The sequence below is a fragment of the Henckelia pumila genome, chromosome 4 (genome assembly GCF_033568475.1).
Source record: "Henckelia pumila isolate YLH828 chromosome 4, ASM3356847v2, whole genome shotgun sequence".
Taxonomy (NCBI): domain Eukaryota; kingdom Viridiplantae; phylum Streptophyta; class Magnoliopsida; order Lamiales; family Gesneriaceae; genus Henckelia; species Henckelia pumila.
Genome location: NC_133123.1, coordinates 33,068,138 through 33,084,479, shown reverse-complemented (window position 1 = coordinate 33,084,479; position 16,342 = coordinate 33,068,138). Strand labels below are relative to the sequence as shown.

At 33.1% G+C, this 16,342-nt stretch overlaps 3 protein-coding genes across 6 annotated transcripts; 2 read left to right on the top strand and 1 right to left on the bottom strand.

The window, feature by feature from the left end:
* Positions 1-2,979: 2,979 nt before the first annotated feature.
* On the bottom strand, positions 2,980-7,046 carry LOC140894613 (2-hydroxyacyl-CoA lyase). The gene is made up of 2 exons (XM_073303173.1): positions 5,472-7,046; positions 2,980-3,660 (listed from the first exon to the last, which is right to left on the bottom strand). The coding sequence occupies exons 1-2, from the start codon at positions 6,882-6,884 to the stop codon at positions 3,346-3,348; spliced, it is 1,728 nt and encodes a 575-aa protein (XP_073159274.1). The 5' UTR covers positions 6,885-7,046; the 3' UTR covers positions 2,980-3,345.
* A 2,769-nt stretch (positions 7,047-9,815) lies between these two features.
* On the top strand, positions 9,816-10,208 carry LOC140860792 (uncharacterized). The gene has a single exon (XM_073263798.1). It carries the CDS (start codon positions 9,816-9,818, stop codon positions 10,206-10,208), a length of 393 nt encoding a protein of 130 aa, XP_073119899.1.
* A 179-nt stretch (positions 10,209-10,387) lies between these two features.
* LOC140866303 (uncharacterized) lies at positions 10,388-13,940 on the top strand. 4 transcript variants are annotated; one of them, XM_073271273.1, is made up of 7 exons: positions 10,388-10,511; positions 11,081-11,277; positions 11,523-11,555; positions 12,618-12,859; positions 13,203-13,325; positions 13,413-13,475; positions 13,567-13,938. In XM_073271273.1, exons 2-7 carry the CDS (start codon positions 11,097-11,099, stop codon positions 13,636-13,638), a joined length of 714 nt encoding a protein of 237 aa, XP_073127374.1. In that variant the 5' UTR covers positions 10,388-10,511; positions 11,081-11,096; the 3' UTR covers positions 13,639-13,938. The 4 variants fall into 4 exon arrangements, with proteins under 4 accessions (XP_073127374.1, XP_073127377.1, XP_073127375.1 ...); XM_073271274.1 differs by lacking the exon at positions 10,388-10,511 and adding an exon at positions 10,554-10,680 and having other exon boundaries at positions 13,567-13,939; XM_073271275.1 differs by lacking the exon at positions 10,388-10,511 and adding an exon at positions 10,556-10,579 and having other exon boundaries at positions 13,567-13,939.
* The last annotated feature ends 2,402 nt before the right edge of the window (positions 13,941-16,342 follow it).

Sequence of the window (16,342 nt, the reverse complement as noted above, 5' to 3'; positions counted from 1 at the left end):
TAAATCCTTTAGTATAAATTTATTTCAGTTCATCTTATATAATTTTTTTTTAAAAAAAAATATCGCGGCCAAATTTTCCTTAAATCGGTAAGATGTAAGAGCAATGCTACATGTACAACCAAATTTGTACATCAATTTGTACAACACAAAAAATTCAATACAAAAATTTCATTTATCAAAATCTCATTATAAATTGAATGTAAAATATCGCGATTTAATAGCAAAATCTCACGATATATTTGTTATAAATATCGTTGTACACGATATATGTTGTACCTCTAGCATTATTCAAGATGTAATATCTCAGCGGTTCATCTAACTATGGACATTCATTAATACGTTAGAATTCATTAATATTTCATTAGACCTCACATCTATATATTATTAAAACTAGCAACCTAACACAAAATAAAATACGAAGTTGGATCAATTTGTATCTCTACTTACTTGTATAGAGATGCATATGGTTTTGTAATTAATATGGGTATTTGGTATTTTTATGTCAACCATAGGGCTATCTTGCAATTTTTATAAACCATGAGGTATTTCGATAATTTTGCTAAACTTATAGGGGCGATTTGACAATTTCTATAATGACTCACCAAATTTAGTTGGCATACCAAAATTTGTCTCTATTATCCACAATTCACCGCCACCGTACAAATGCCGAAAAAAAAGTGTCATACCACCTTATCGTGGGGTTTTTTAACTGTCTATCATATATTTATAAAAAATGTGTTCAAAATATTCTATTTTTATCGTAACACGCCCTTGTGATTGACGTGTTACAAAGCAAGTCTAGCCTCCTCTGAAGGTGTGACAAGAAAAATTGTCAGCATAGTAATAAAATAATTTAAAAATAATAATTGCTAACAGTGTTTTTGGATTTCTAAAAAAATAAGATTTAGAATTAGAATTAGAATTAGAATTAATTGGATTTGGAACTGAATTTTAAATATATGAAATTGGAATTTCATTTTGGTGTTTGGAAAAAAAGTTAAAATATATTTTAGAATTTGATGGTATAAATTTTATATAAATGATATTTTGTAAAAAAAATTTGAAGAAAACTTAAAATTTATAATCAACATATATATATTTATTATTAACATATATTTATTATTTTTATAAACCCAAATCCCATGAAATCCCATGAAATCCGACCAATTTTGTAAGGATTTCAGTTAGTTAAATGAAATCTCATGAAATCCCATCAAATACTAATTTCGTTTTGAAATCTCATTTTGCCAAACACTAAAATTAACGGTATTTTCAATTTCAAATCCCACCAAATCCAATGCAATTCCGTTATTCTAAACACAGTGTAAGTCACGCTTTCTGAGAAGGCGAGACTAATTATTTTTTAAATAAAAACAAAGTCACGCTTTTTTAAAAGGCGTGACTAATAATTTTTTTAAAATTAATTTTTCTCCTCGTCTCGAAGTTCGTGGTAGACCAGTCAGAGGCTGTTCTTACAGTTGGTTTAGTTCAACCTACCTTAAGGGTATTATCTTAATAGGAGATCTAATAATTCATTATTTGTCATGTCAACTCTATAATATTAATTATGCATATGTGTTGATATGTGGACCCTTGGATAAATCAATAAATTATATAAAAATTTGGAGAAATTTTTTTATTGATCATACTTCAACGTTGGTATTCATACATGCAAAAATTATATATCCAGGTAAAAAAGTTTCAATATATAATCGTTTGTTTTGTATTTTCACTAAATTATTTTAGTTTTATTTTTTTCAATTTGAAGGCTTGTATAAAAATCACATTTTCAATTTCTGTTAATTTTTTTGCTTTTCTTGCGTTGATAAATCTCATGCATTGAAAAGTTGAACATTCAGGTAAAAAAAAAATTCAGTATGAACTCTTTTGTTTTATATTTTCACCTGTTGAAAATATATTATATATTTTTTAAAGTTGAATGTTGAAGGTTGAATGTTGAATGTTGAAAATTAGTGTATGATCATGTAGATTATTATGTATTAATTTTTGGATAATCTTCAAATGAGATCTATAAATAGGTCTCTCCATTTGTGTAGAAAATCACAATTTAAGAGAGAAAAATTTTATAAAATGCAGAGTTTGATATATTTTTGAGTTTTGAAGTTTTTACTTTTAATTATATTTTTTCACATCATCAAACTTTTTAGCTTAATTTTTTTGTTTATATTCTCACTTGAAGCTACGAAGAAAAATCACATTTTCAATTTTTATATAAATTTTATGCGTTAACTTTCTTCGAGGTATGGGTTCATATAAAACTTAAGTTAGCATTTAAATTTTGAATATTTGTGGTATGTTGAAATATTATTCATACTAGCATAATCGCACACACGTGTTGCGTGTGTATAAAATCATATGATATATTTAATATTGTATGTTATGTATAAATATTATTTTTTCGATAATATTTAAATTTTTTTTTTTATAAAATAATATAAAAATAAATTTAAAATTTATTTGTCAATTTATCTTATCTATAATGTACCGTAAACTGTTAAAAACACCGTACCGATGGCGCACACTTAATATAATAGTACAGATATTATTAAAATATCAATAATTAAATACACCCGTAAAATGCTGCAGAATTACAGGATATATCAATCCGAACCAAACCGAATCCAGACTGTTTATCCCGTTCAATCCACAACCAATTAAATTGGTTTTGTATAATTAAACTAAATCCAACAAAGTTGAATCGGATTGTATTCCCATCCAGTGAAGCAATGTTGAATTGGGGCATTCATATACACTCATAGACATTGTAATCAAAGAAAACTATCATGGGAATTTGGTATGGTCCATTTCTCCAAATGCTTAAAGCATGCAGGAAATGAACTTTCTCCTTCTCCGTGCGATTCAGGATACAATCTCCTTACAGAATCTAGTCCAAGAAGTCCTGTACAGTTTACCACAGTTAACATAGCCACTACGCAAACTATCAAAACACAAGGGAGCGAGATATCAATTGTTCTTGCTATTCATTAACCAAATGATCAGAAAAATATCACTTGCAAACGACTTGGGAACAGAACACAATCGATATTCATATTCAAGAACGTAGCCACTACACAAACAATCAAAACAAGACACATTTTGAATCTGAGATTCATATCAATACCAACGTGCAATGGCGAGCTTACACACATGCAACGCCAATTGAGTTGGTGTAGGATCTTGTATACATATCTCGCCATCTACAGTATTATCAATATAAAATTGTAATCCACCCTTCCAAGTTCTTTAGATTTCATGGGATGCCAGAAAACAAGTTGATAAAGATGAATTTGAACTTGTGACATTAGCCACGCCTGGCTTGGCCGATCAGTTTCTATGCTGCATTCTCCCACTCTCAGCACCAGCATAGGGATCAATTGTAACATTTATGACAGTAGGTTTCCTTGCAGAAAAGGATTCATCAAGTGCTGATCTTAGTTCATCAGGTGTACCTACAAGATAGCCTTTTCCTCCAAAGGCTTCGATGAGAATGTGATATGCTGCACCAGGAACAAAAGAAGTGGGTGCCGGATCATCCTTGTGTGGTCCGGTGATTTCTTCTGGGTTTCTACGGTCACCTCCATAAACTCCACCATTGTTGAAAACAATGACCACCACAGGCAACTGATAACGAACCAATGTCTGTACATGTACATAGAAGCACACACCACGAGTTACTATTACGCTAAAAATGCACGTAATGAATTCCTAAAATTGTCATGTAATTGAGTCGAACAGAGGGAATGTGATGTTGGATTTTTGCGTGAAACACAAGACCTGAAACCTGGTGGAGCTCGAAATAGTAGAGTGCGCTAAGTAAACAAAGCAGATTTATATTTTAGATCGTTGAGCTGCAATGGTTAAAAACAATCAAATTCCAGCATACGTACAATTGGAATGTTTTATGCTGCTGATCATACTGAACTGAAATGAACTGAAAATCCCAAGTTGAAACACTCATAAACTCTGACACACCAATGAGGAGGAAGCTAAAGCAGAGATGGAGCCAAAGAAGGGGCGGTGGATCACCCACCACCCTCAACTCCTCCAAGCCTCTTTCTCTTACCCCTGTTGCATTAAGAAATATTTATTTTTTAAAGTAGTTTTAGGCTTTTAGCACCCTTCCCCACCTCCTTTACTTTAGTCAAAATCCTCCACATTCCCACTAATTCTTAAATACGGGTTTTTAAATTTAATAATTTAATTTTCTTATAAAAAAAGTCTCAGTCCACCCAATCCATAGATACAATTTTTCAATAAATTTTTTTTACTATCAATATTTATTTTTCCAGTGTTTTGGCAACAATGAAATTTTTCACTTCCCTAATGAAATATTATGACTCCGTCTCTGCTAAGTGTAAGCCAACAATCAAGATACATGTTGAATTTTAACTTTTCAGGTTTTTATCTCATCAAGCTTCATTAATGTACTTTGTAGTAATTAGTATATTTTTTTTAATATTTGAGTTAGTCCGGTCTTGTTTCAGTAATATAATTCCGGTATTCCGGTTTTTCTTCCTATACCCTTTATAACGGAAATATGACTTTGAAACAATGAAGGAAAAAGTCTCACATGCATTTCACAATGTCCAAAAAAATAAAACACAATGGATTTCAAATCTATCGCATACATGTTTATAGAGTACTTCATTTTAATTAGTATGAATTCTAAGTTCACCCAACAACAATGTCATTTGAAATCCATTATAACTTATGTAACTAGTGTGTATATAAGCAAGGTGTGAATTAAGATTTGATATATCGTTTAAACAATTAAACTATAATCTATAATCGAATTCCATAGATTTCAAATTAATCTCCCCAAGTGCACCATAAGATGTTTAATAAAGCCTCTTAAAACTGGGTCTTCATGCCAAACGGGAACACTTTTATCCCCTTTAACAAGAATTGGAACCCGTGTCATATAGGAGCATATCCATGATTTTTTTTAAAAGAAATTTTTTTTGTCCAAAGTGGAAGACTCACCCTCTCCTTGTTCAACCACTAGTGTCAACAGATCATGTGGTCAGGTTAACCAACAGGTTGCAGAAGCCATTAAACATTAGCAGCATAAGATAGTCATTATCCTAATCAAGTACGAGAAGGAATGGTCACACATCTAAGCTACACAAACTTCTTATATACAAGGCATATATATTCACATTTGGTTTTCGGAATTTAAAAAAAAAGAAAAAAAAACAACAAAAAAACTCATGTAACAGCATTTCGCAATAACAAAATCTTAATAGTCAATGAAACTTAAATAAAATCCCCACCCTGTGACTCATAAAAATCAGAATGCAGGTCAAGTGAAGTCAGTAAAGCATTGCCACGGAAAGACACTTAGAAATTAGCTAATGAAGTCATAAGATGTGTTTCTTCTGTTACTGATCAATAGAATCCAAAGAAACATTGCAGCAAATTCCCAAATTACTAAAATGAAAATAAATTACCTCAACTTCCATCGCACTGAATCCGAATCCAGAGTCCCCCTCCACAGCCACCACAAGCCGATCAGGCTCTGCCACTGCAGCAGCAATGCAATATCCAAGGCCGACCCCCATTGTCCCCCAAGTCCCAGCATCCAACCTAGTTCTTGGCTCTGTTTGCACCAGAACTGCACGTCCAACATCCATTGTGTTGGCTCCTTCAGACACCAATATTGGTGCCGGACTGCCCAGGCCCGAAATCGCATCCCGAATTATCCTCATCGGTGTCATAAAATTAAACGGCACCACGTCTTTCGCCAACTGCGCCTCCATTTTCGCCACATTGTCCTTAGCCTTGCGCTGTATGTCCCCAACCCAAGGATGATTCTTTCCCAGAACAAAGGGATCATCCTTAATCTCCTTATGAATCATCTCCACCACATCTTTTGCATCCCCCACAATACCCAACGACGGATTCCTCAATTCAATCTCCTCTTTACAAACATCAACAAGTATAAACTTAACATCCGTAGACCACCTCGGCGGCTCTCCAAAGTGCAGCAGCCAGTTAAGCCTCGCGCCAACCACCAATGCCACGTCACATTTCCCAATAGCAAGAGACCTTGCAGCAGTAGCCGCAAGCTCGTGTGTATCCGGCAGCAACCCTTTCCCCATGGGAGTCGGCAAAAATGGAATTCCTGTACTTTCCACTAATTTCGTCAGCTCATTTTCAGCTTTAGCATAAGCTGCCCCCTTCCCAAAAACAATCAAGGGTCTGTCCGCTTTCCTCAACAACTCCACTGCCTTCTGAATTTCGGAATGATTAACCTTTGGCTTCAAGATCAAATCTTTGTCCCTTGAATTCAGAGCTTCGGTAATCAACCTTTCTGCCTCGGATTCCTCAACCGTCTGATGGAGAACATCGGACGGAATATCCAAATAAGTCCCACCAGGTCGACCCGCTACAGCCCAATCAATCACACTGAAAACAGAATTGGGAATTTTGCTTATATCAGTAGCCTTTGCGGAGAATTTGGAAAAGGGTTTCACGGCAGCAATTTGATCTAGCTCCTGGAAGTCTCCTCTTCCGATACAACTCTGATCAGAGGAGCCGGAGATCAAAACCATAGGCCAGGCGTTAATCTGGGCATTCGATAATCCAGCCAAGCCATGAACACAGCCAGGGCCAGACACCGTGAGGAGTACACCAGGACGCCCGCTAAGGTAGCCGTACGCAGAGGCAGCGTAGCCCGCCGACTGCTCGTTATGGAAGGCGATGAATCGAACACCCAGAGCCACGGCACGATTAGCAAGTGTGGTAACCGGTATACCCACAACTCCAAACATCTTATCAACGCCGGCGCGTGCCAGACTCAGGGCCGCAAGAGTATTTCCATCCACCATAGTCGATGGGATTTTGTGCTCAGTGTCGGCCATTTCAATGGCTGTAGTTTCGCCCAAAATAAAGATCACAACAGGGCAATTGAGGTAAACGGAAGGAGGAAAAAGAAAAACCCAAAAGGAAGGAGTTTGATCAGAGGAAGAGGGGAATGAAATCGATAATTTATAGCAGAGCTTGCGACTACCCCAGATGAAATGAGACGAGTGAACAGAGATTCACAGTATACTACGTGTGAAGCTAAGGACGATTTGGCGTCTGCGTGGCCAGGTCGGTGATCGAAGCAAATTTGGTTTCGGGAAATAACATTTGGTACCTGATTTATCAGAATATTATGTTTCCGTACCATTGGCTTTTTTTTTTGGAACCCCTTCCCAAAGATATCTATCATTTATTGCGAATGATTCTTGCTTTATCTAATATTTTGTTTAATTATCAGTCGAAAATCTAGATTTCGGTAAAAAAAAAAAAGAAAATCAAATAAATAAAAAGATACAAACGCAAAACAAATAGTTCAATCACAACATAACTTTGATGATATAAAAAAAACAAAAAACAAAAAACATCATCATAATTCATGACTTTAAGGTTAGAATACTTTGGAAAAATTGGAGGGACAATAAAAGCTCAGGGGGGAATGTGAAATTGCACCAATATAAGAGGGTGCTCGGGTAATTAACTATGTAATTAATATCACGTGTTCTTCCCACAAATCCATCCCCACAATCGAGGGTTCGAGTTGATGCTCTAAGCTCCTTATAAAAACATGACTTTTTCGTGCCAAAAAAAACGCATGGTTTCCGTATCACGCCAATATAGAATAAAATATATATTTTTAAAGTATGAAATATATTAGAGTTTCACACATAAACGTTAAAAATCACGTTTCTGTTTATATTTTTAAAAAAAAAAAATTAGAAAATGAGAAGCCAAAATAAAAACATGTTCGAACTATAGCTTCTCTTTCAATAATAAAAAAGTCAGAATTTTTTTAAAAAACTTTTGCATCCAGTAGACAATTATTTCAAGTTAATTGTTCTGGTAAAAGAATTAGTGAAGTAAGTAAGCGTTTGATAAATGATAAGAATTTCGAATTCTTATATCATCATTCTTTTGGATGAATCTGTCGTATGAAAATTTCTTATTGTTGTTTATTCGATTAGAGTGAGTCCTGAGGTTTTAATTATAAACCAAAAGCATGATGATTACTTTATTAAAAATTTTTAAATCTATTATTTTTTTTAGTTTGAAGAATAAGTTCGTACAGATTGGTTTCACCCAATATATCATTTCAAAATATGAATTCAGATAAACTATAAATCCGTAGTTCCACTCTAATTTCAGATTAATTGATAGGTGAAAAATCAAGTGTATTGAACTCTGGCTCCAAATCGTAGATGAGATTCTAGCATATGAGTAATACTCAAATCATGCATCCAAAGGTTCGTATTTTTACACATAGGTGTAATTAATTATATATTTTTGATGTGACAAATCATGAGACGTTAGATTTATCAATGAGGTATTACCCACATGTTAGCTTAAAATCTGCCAAATCATGCATAGTCTTTGCAAAATCTATTGAGGTAACTTCTTCTTTTTATTATTATTATTTTATATTTTTATTTTTTAGGAATTCTATTGAGATAACTTTTAAAAAAATCATGAATTTTAGTGGAATATATTCTAAACTTTCCCCTGAATCAATTCATTCCACACAAATTACGTTCGGAAAACAAATTTTAGATTTTTTTAAAAAAGATTTGGAAAAAAATAATATATATTAAATCTTTGACTCAAAATCTGTATCAAATTAGGGGATATGTCGATGCTACCCCTCGGGTGGGGTATGGACGATCCGGATCCGAGCCGTCCGATTTGGCTTCAGGGCGACAGATTCCAAATTAGGACACCATGTTATTTTAAATTGGCCCTCGGTCTCATGCCTCAATAAATATTAGTATAAGATACCCGTTTAAAAAAAATGACTCTTAGAACCGTTTTATAAGAGTTTTTGTCTAAATATTATTATAAATTTTTTTTTGAAAATAATTTGTTTTTGACGAAGAACATTTTCAAGCAGATAAATTTTACTATTTTTTTATACCAATTGGTTTTTTTTAAGAAAGCAAATACTACGTACTAATTTAAATTACAAACTTGGGCATAATCCAAGTTTTGTTTGGAGAAGCATCTGGAGTTCACGGGTGTTGCTAGAAAAAGGAATTCGATGAAAAATTGGAGATGGAAGACATATTAGAGTCTGGGAAGAGCCGTGGCTAAGAGACTCAACAAATAAGAAGCTGGAATCATTGCCTATTGCAGAACTATCAAATTTAAGAGTGAATGAGCTTATGGCGACAGGCCAAAAGGAATTGGATATTGAATTATTGCAAGAACTGTTCAATGAAAGAGATGTAGAAAAAATTAAGAGTATACCTTTGGGAGTTTCCAATAAAGAAGATAGAATCATATGACATCATTCGGACAGTGGATGTTACAGTCAAAACTGGTTATTATCTGGCATGCTCTCTGGAGATGAATGAAGAAGTACAAGCCAAAAGAGACTGGAATTTGTTTTGGGAGCTTAAAATTCCGCTGAAGGTAAAAAATTTTATTTGGAGACTCGCGAGAAATTGCATACCGGTTAAGGAACAGCCGCAAAAAAGATGGATACCGGTCCCTTTGGTATGTGATATATGTAATGAAGAATAGAAAATAGATGGCATCTCTTTATATGTTGCCCATTTGCACAAGAATGTTGGAGACATGCAAAGTTACAAGATAAAGTGGAAGCTGGTGCAAATACAGTAGAATCATTTGTGCAAATCTTCTTCCAACTATTGGCAGCACTAAAAGACTATGAAAGAGTAAAATTTTGTATGATGTTGTGGAGTATTTGGAGACAAAGAAATGATAAATTGTGGAGTAATAGCAGCATCAATTCAAGACAGACATATCACATGACAATGGATAATTTGTGTGATTGGGTAGGGGCCAAACAACTACGGCATGATATCAACAATAATTCAAATCCAGAGACCACATGCAAATTATGGCATAAACCAGATAAAACTTTCCTTAACTACAACGTGGATGCGGCTTTCTTCAAGGAGGAACACAAGATTGGGATCGGATGCCTAGTGAGAGATGAGGAAGGAAAGGTGCTGATATGCAGAACTAAAGTTATGCATGGAGTGGCAGATGTGAAAGAAGGAGAAGCAATGGGACTTCTTGAAGCAATATTATGGGTTCAAAGCTTGGGATGGAAAAAAGTGTGCTTTGAAATTGATGCCAAGGGAGTAGTGGAAGCAGTAACATCATCGCATTATGACGTTTATGAATTTAGTTCGATAGTTTAAAAATGCAGGGATATTATCAATAGAGAGCGATATTTCTCTACTGTATTTACCAAGAGACAAACTAATGAATGTGTGGTCATGCGTTAGCAAAAACATTTCGTTCATACGCTAGTCCCATGATTTGGAACGAACCTCGGTCTTTTATTTCTTATTGTTTGAATCACATTTGTAATGATCTTAATCTTTGTTATTACAACCAATGAAAATCTTCCACGTTGCAGTGACTCTGCTGCACCAAAAACCCTTCCTCTTGAGTTTCTTCTCAACCTCGAACGACATCGCAATTAGCCGTTCGATTTTCAGGTTATTTCTCTCTCTCTCTCTCTCTCTCTTCGTGCACCAATACAGAGATTTCATTCCAACATTTTAGGGTTCGCCTTTTTTTTTTCCCTTTGTGATTCAAAATTGCACAACATATTCAGGAATCAGTTCGTTTTTCTCCCCAAGCGACACTTGCATTGTTCTGAAATTAGTGAGATTTTTGCACTCATATAGTTTTCAATCGCGTTATTGTGTTTGTAGTTCTTGACTGCGTGCCAGTGACTATATAGACTGCTACCATAGGGATTTGGTTTTTTTTTTCTTCCCAATTTTGATTTATTTCTGAGGAGCTGTTGCGGTATTATGTTATTTACTGCTACGTGAACAAGAGCAGAAAAAAAAAGCTGGAAGTGGTGGCAAGATGGGGATTGGGAGCGCTGTATTATTTTCAGTGTTGCAAGATTCCATTCGTTCTATGATACTTCTGAGTATAAAATTTGAAATTTTAGCTATAGATTGAATTTTTTTACTGTTCAGTTACTGATTGATGTGTTAGTGAAGCAGTGATATTTGAAATTTATGGCTTATGGTTCATCTCTTAACTATTGCAGTTGAGGCAGGAATAAAATGATTAAAAGGCGATTTTACAGGTTCGAACATGGTGATAGGGATGCCCCTTCTGACTCTTCTTCTTCCGACTCTGAGGTGGAGGCAGAGGCAGAGGCCACTGACGGAACAGAAGTTGACGATGAAGAAGACAATGAGGTTGGAGAAGTTGGAGTGAAGGAAAACGTGTCATCTTCTTCAGGTATACTTGGCCCGGTTGTCAAATTTGTATGGGCATTGTTGTGTTTTTAAGTCTTCAGAGAAGCAAGATTGTGATGACATGTTATGAGATTTATAACAAGCTTTTATGGACTTTTTTGCATTCTGCATTTTACTAGTACTTGAGCGATTGAATAATATAAGATGCTTCTTGACAAATTTTTAAAATTATTTAAAAGTTGTGAATCATGTCTGTTGGATTTATTAATTTTGCTTGATCCCTTCCAGGTTGGACACACCAGGTTAATCTTGACTCATCAGGTTGGACACATTTATTTTTCAATTTTTTGTCTACTTTTATTGTCTTGATCTCTTGGATCAATTCCTTAACCTATTCAATTTCAGAAGTAACTTTATTTAGGTTCAACAGGTGTTTGGTTAAGCTTTTATTTTCCAGTTTGGCTGTGCTTGTGCTTGTGCTTGTGCTTGTGCTTTTTCATTTTCTTGTCTCACCTGTATTGCTATCCATGATAATAATCACTTGCTCAGGTAATTGGCTTTGAAATTTCTTTTTTTTTTTTTTTTTTCGGTCTCTTCAATAAATGTATGCGAAGAACTACTACATGAAGATTGTTGCCATTTATACTACCATGCTTAGGGCTAGTTTGGATGCAAAAATACTTAGCTTAAGAAGTGCTTGGTCTTTTTAAAGAAAAGAATGAAGCTGTTAGTGTATGGATAGAGTAGTGAAATGAGCTTTTATTAATATTTTGAAAAGAGAAACCAGAAGCATAAAATTTTCGTCCTCTGATTCTATCATTTTTCTAGTGCTTTTCTTTGAAGTGTTCTAGCAAAAAAATAACATTTTCGAAATGCATTGCTTCAAAAAAAATTTTGGTGACACACACTCATACATTATAATTCTAGTTAAAGTTGGATGCATATTTGAGTGGCTCTTGGGCTGTGATGAAAAAGTTGATAACTTTCTTGTTCCTTTTCTGTATGCCTTCATCCTATATGACAGAAAAAAACTTGGGAATGATAGTTTGTTAGTTCATTTTTCTGTAACTGCAAAATCTTTTGTCAATCATGAATTCATCATGTGAAGGAAAATATTTGACCATGTGCAGCTGATTAGGTAGCATAGGAATAAGTTTAACTTGGACAATGAAAACTAAATAAGAGTTCAACCTGATTCTAAGTTTATGACGACAATGAGTTCTCCTTAAATTAGTTTCCATCACTCCTATGCAGATTCTTTGCATAGACATTTTGCGCTCTGTCGGAAACTTACATGAATTTGTCTTATTAAAGACAAAAGTTCAGAACATCAAAACTCTTGATGTCATTTGTGAATATTGATTGGATTGTTGCTCTTCGTAGGTTTACCTACAAGCGACGATGACATGACTACTGAAAATGGCAAACAGAGTATGGTTGGAAGTCTTTCCAGACATGAGGGCAGTACTAATCTCGTTGACAACAGGGATAAACCTGAAAAGAATGATACCGAATTTGATATGGCAGATTGTGTCTTGAAATGTAAATCAGTGTTCAAGTGCAGACTATGCCCTAGGATAGTATGCTTGTCAGAGGAGACTCTAAAGGCCCATCTCAACTCCAAGGCAAGTATACATTCAACTCTGTCAAGGTTCAAACTCATATAGCTAAATAAATGTCTTAATGTTTCTATTGAATCTTTGAGGTTGAATAACCATGTTAAGTTGAGAAATGTTATCCGTTGTGTTCTAGAACTTCTTCATATCTTCAAGAGGATTACAGTTTCTGAATAAAATTATTTTTGCTTCTCCTAGATGACCATCATCATCACTACTTGAATTACTTCATTTTTTTCAAAGCATAATGCAGCATCATGATTCATGAATCTGTCTTTCTTGTTGACATCACATACTTGTGATGTTTTACACATGCTGTTAGTGCTGATAACATACTTCATGTCCACAACAGAGACATGCTCGTTCTATGAAATTACAGAGAGAAGGAAGGCTTAAGCTTATGCTGAACGATGATGGGAAAATTGAGGGCGAAACTGAACTTGAGAACAATGATACAAATACGGTTTCTGGACAGGTATTTTAGGTTTTCCTCCATTTCTGAGTGATCTTCAATTTTTCTTCTTCACCTTATTCACCTAGTTGGAGTTAATGACCTTAACAGGTGTCTTTCAAGCCTAAAAAGAAAGGGAAAGGAAGATTCAAGCCGAAGAAGAGATTCAGACAGGTAAAACAAACTCTACAACGTACTTGATTCAATTGTGTTCAGTTTTGGATTCTCAAGTTCGAGTAGACAACTTTATTTCTATAAATTTCAGGGAGAAAAAGGGTCTCGGAGAACAAAGCGATCAGATGATTCTAGAGGAAAAAGACGGAAGAACAATAGTTGAAGAACTCAATTATGTCATCAAATTTTGCCATGAAGATTTTGAAAAGTTACAAACAAAAAGTGTTACTTAACAATTACAACTTACAGCCCTTGATGTAATTTGACATCCTCGTTTTGTTTTTTTGTTTTGTTTATTTTTTGGGTGTTGATCCTGTTTTTACTTTTTACTAAGCAGACTATGCTAGACATATACTTGTAATCTCGATCGTAAGATCATTTGCACGCCAGCTATGGCACTTGGTAGCTCATAACAAGGCTGATTTAGACAACCATAATTATCGTGCATTCCAAACCTTCTGAAACACGGTAGTTTCTCATGATATTCTTAGGTTGTTCCCATTATTTGTTGTATCCTGTAACAAACATAATTTTTGGTTAAATGGATGCACGTTCTTGTTTATCCAACGTTTACATCAAGTTTTGTCCAATATTTAAATCAAGTTCTGTAACAAATATAACCATAATTCATTATTTTGATCATATATATCATCGACCATCTTTTATCATCACACCCCAACGAATCAAACAGCATCTCTGTGTATGTTATATTATAGAGTTATTTGCACCAAACACCCCTGTGAAATATTGAAAATGTACATTTCTCCCTGTGAAATTTTAATAGGCATCTTCAACTCTAACCTTTTAAAAAATTAGCACACTCGCCCCTTCAGATGAGTGATTGTTGCGCACGCGCCCCTTATGCGACTGGGCAAAGATTTTGATTTTTTTTTGCACCAAATACCCCTGTGAAATACTTCCTCCGTCCCAATTATAATGTCCATATTTTTTTTTTGTTTGTACCAAATATATAGTCATATACCATATTTAGTAATACTTTTTTACACTTCTTTACTAATATACACCTATTAACTATACCTTGAAAATTGTGCAATCATTTTTTAATACATTAAATAGGGATAAAATAGGAAGTTTATATAAAATTTACTTTCCCAATAAATTTTTCTTAATTCGTGTGAAAACTAAAACAAGACAACATATATGGGACGGAGGGAGTACTAAGAATGCATATTTGACCCCTGTGAAAATAATTTTTAAATCCATTCAACCCATAATACATAATTTTTATTAAACTTTAATTATAAAATATTTAGCAAACATTTTTTGTTTTATTAATTTTGTTTTTAATTTTTAATTTATTATGATTATATAATTATTTTCTAAAAAATATTATTATTTTATCTTGTTATCATTATTTTATTAAACTTTCTTCTTGTTTTCAACTTTTCCATTAAACATGCATTTATAAACAAGTATTTAAATAATTTCAAGTACCAAAATATTGAACTAAACCAATAAGTTTAAACATATTGCTCTTTCGATTTAGGACTATATATTATTGAACCAAAATTTAAATTTTTCGAGAATATGCATTGCACAATTTGTAATAAATAATAAAAAAAATAACATGCTTATATAATTCTAAATCGAAAAAGTAAAAATCATAAACTTATCATTTAGTTCAATGTTTTGGTATTTTTAGATATTTAAATCCTTATTTATGAATCATGTTTAATGGAAAAGTTGAAAATACGAAGTGATTTGATAAAATAATGATAACGAGATAAAGTAATAATTTTTTTAGAAATAAATTAATTAAAAATTATAAATTTAAATTAAAAATTAAAAATAAATAAAATTAAAAATGTTTGAAAAATATTTTATAATTAGATCTTAATAAATATTGTGTATTATTATTTAATGCAAATTCTGCAATGCATTTTAAAAAATTAGATTTTGGTTCAAGAATCTGTAATCCTAAATTGAAAATTAATATGCATGAAATTATCATTTTGATTTAATATTTTGGTATTTTTAGATATTTAAATCTCGTTTATGAATGTATTTTTAATTGAGAAGTTGGAAACAAGAAGAAAGTTTAATAAAATAATGATAACAAGATAAAATAATAATATTTTTTAAAAAATAATTATATAATCATAATAAATTAAAAATTAAAAATAAAATTAATAAAATGAAAAGTGTTTGCTAAATATTTTATAATTAGATTTTAATAAAATATGTGTATTATGGGTTGAATAGAATTTAAAAATTATTTTTACATGAGTCAAATATGCATTTTTAATATTTCACATGGGTATTTGGTGCAAAAAAAATATCAAAATCTTTGTCCAGTCGCATGAGGGGCGCATGCGCAACAATCACTCATCTGAAGGGGTGAGTGTGCTAATTTTTTAAAAGGCCAGGGTTGAAGATGCCTATTAAAATTTCACAGAGAAAAAGTGTGCATTTTTAATATTTCACAGGGGTATTTGGTGCAAATAACTCTTATATTATATATGACATCTTAGTAGTAATAAATGGAAATTAAGAGGAAGATAAGAGCAAAAACACGAAAATTTACATGAAAGTTGGCTCAAATCAAGCGCTGAAAAATCATGATTTATACGAAGCATTCGCCAAAAATTGCCAAGTATTTCATAATGCATTGTTTAAAACAAATTGTTTAAATGGTCCTTTTCCCCAATATAATATAATACTGACGTTTTAGCGTGTTTAATTTAAGGGTAAATTATTTTAAATTTCTCACTACCAAACTTCTCTTTAACTTAACTCCCTACCCACCTTTTTCTTTATTTTCACTCCCTAGTGGTCCCCATTTTTGAATTAAAATTAAATAAAACTTATCCTTTGTACGTGGCTTTGTTATACCTATCGAACCAGTC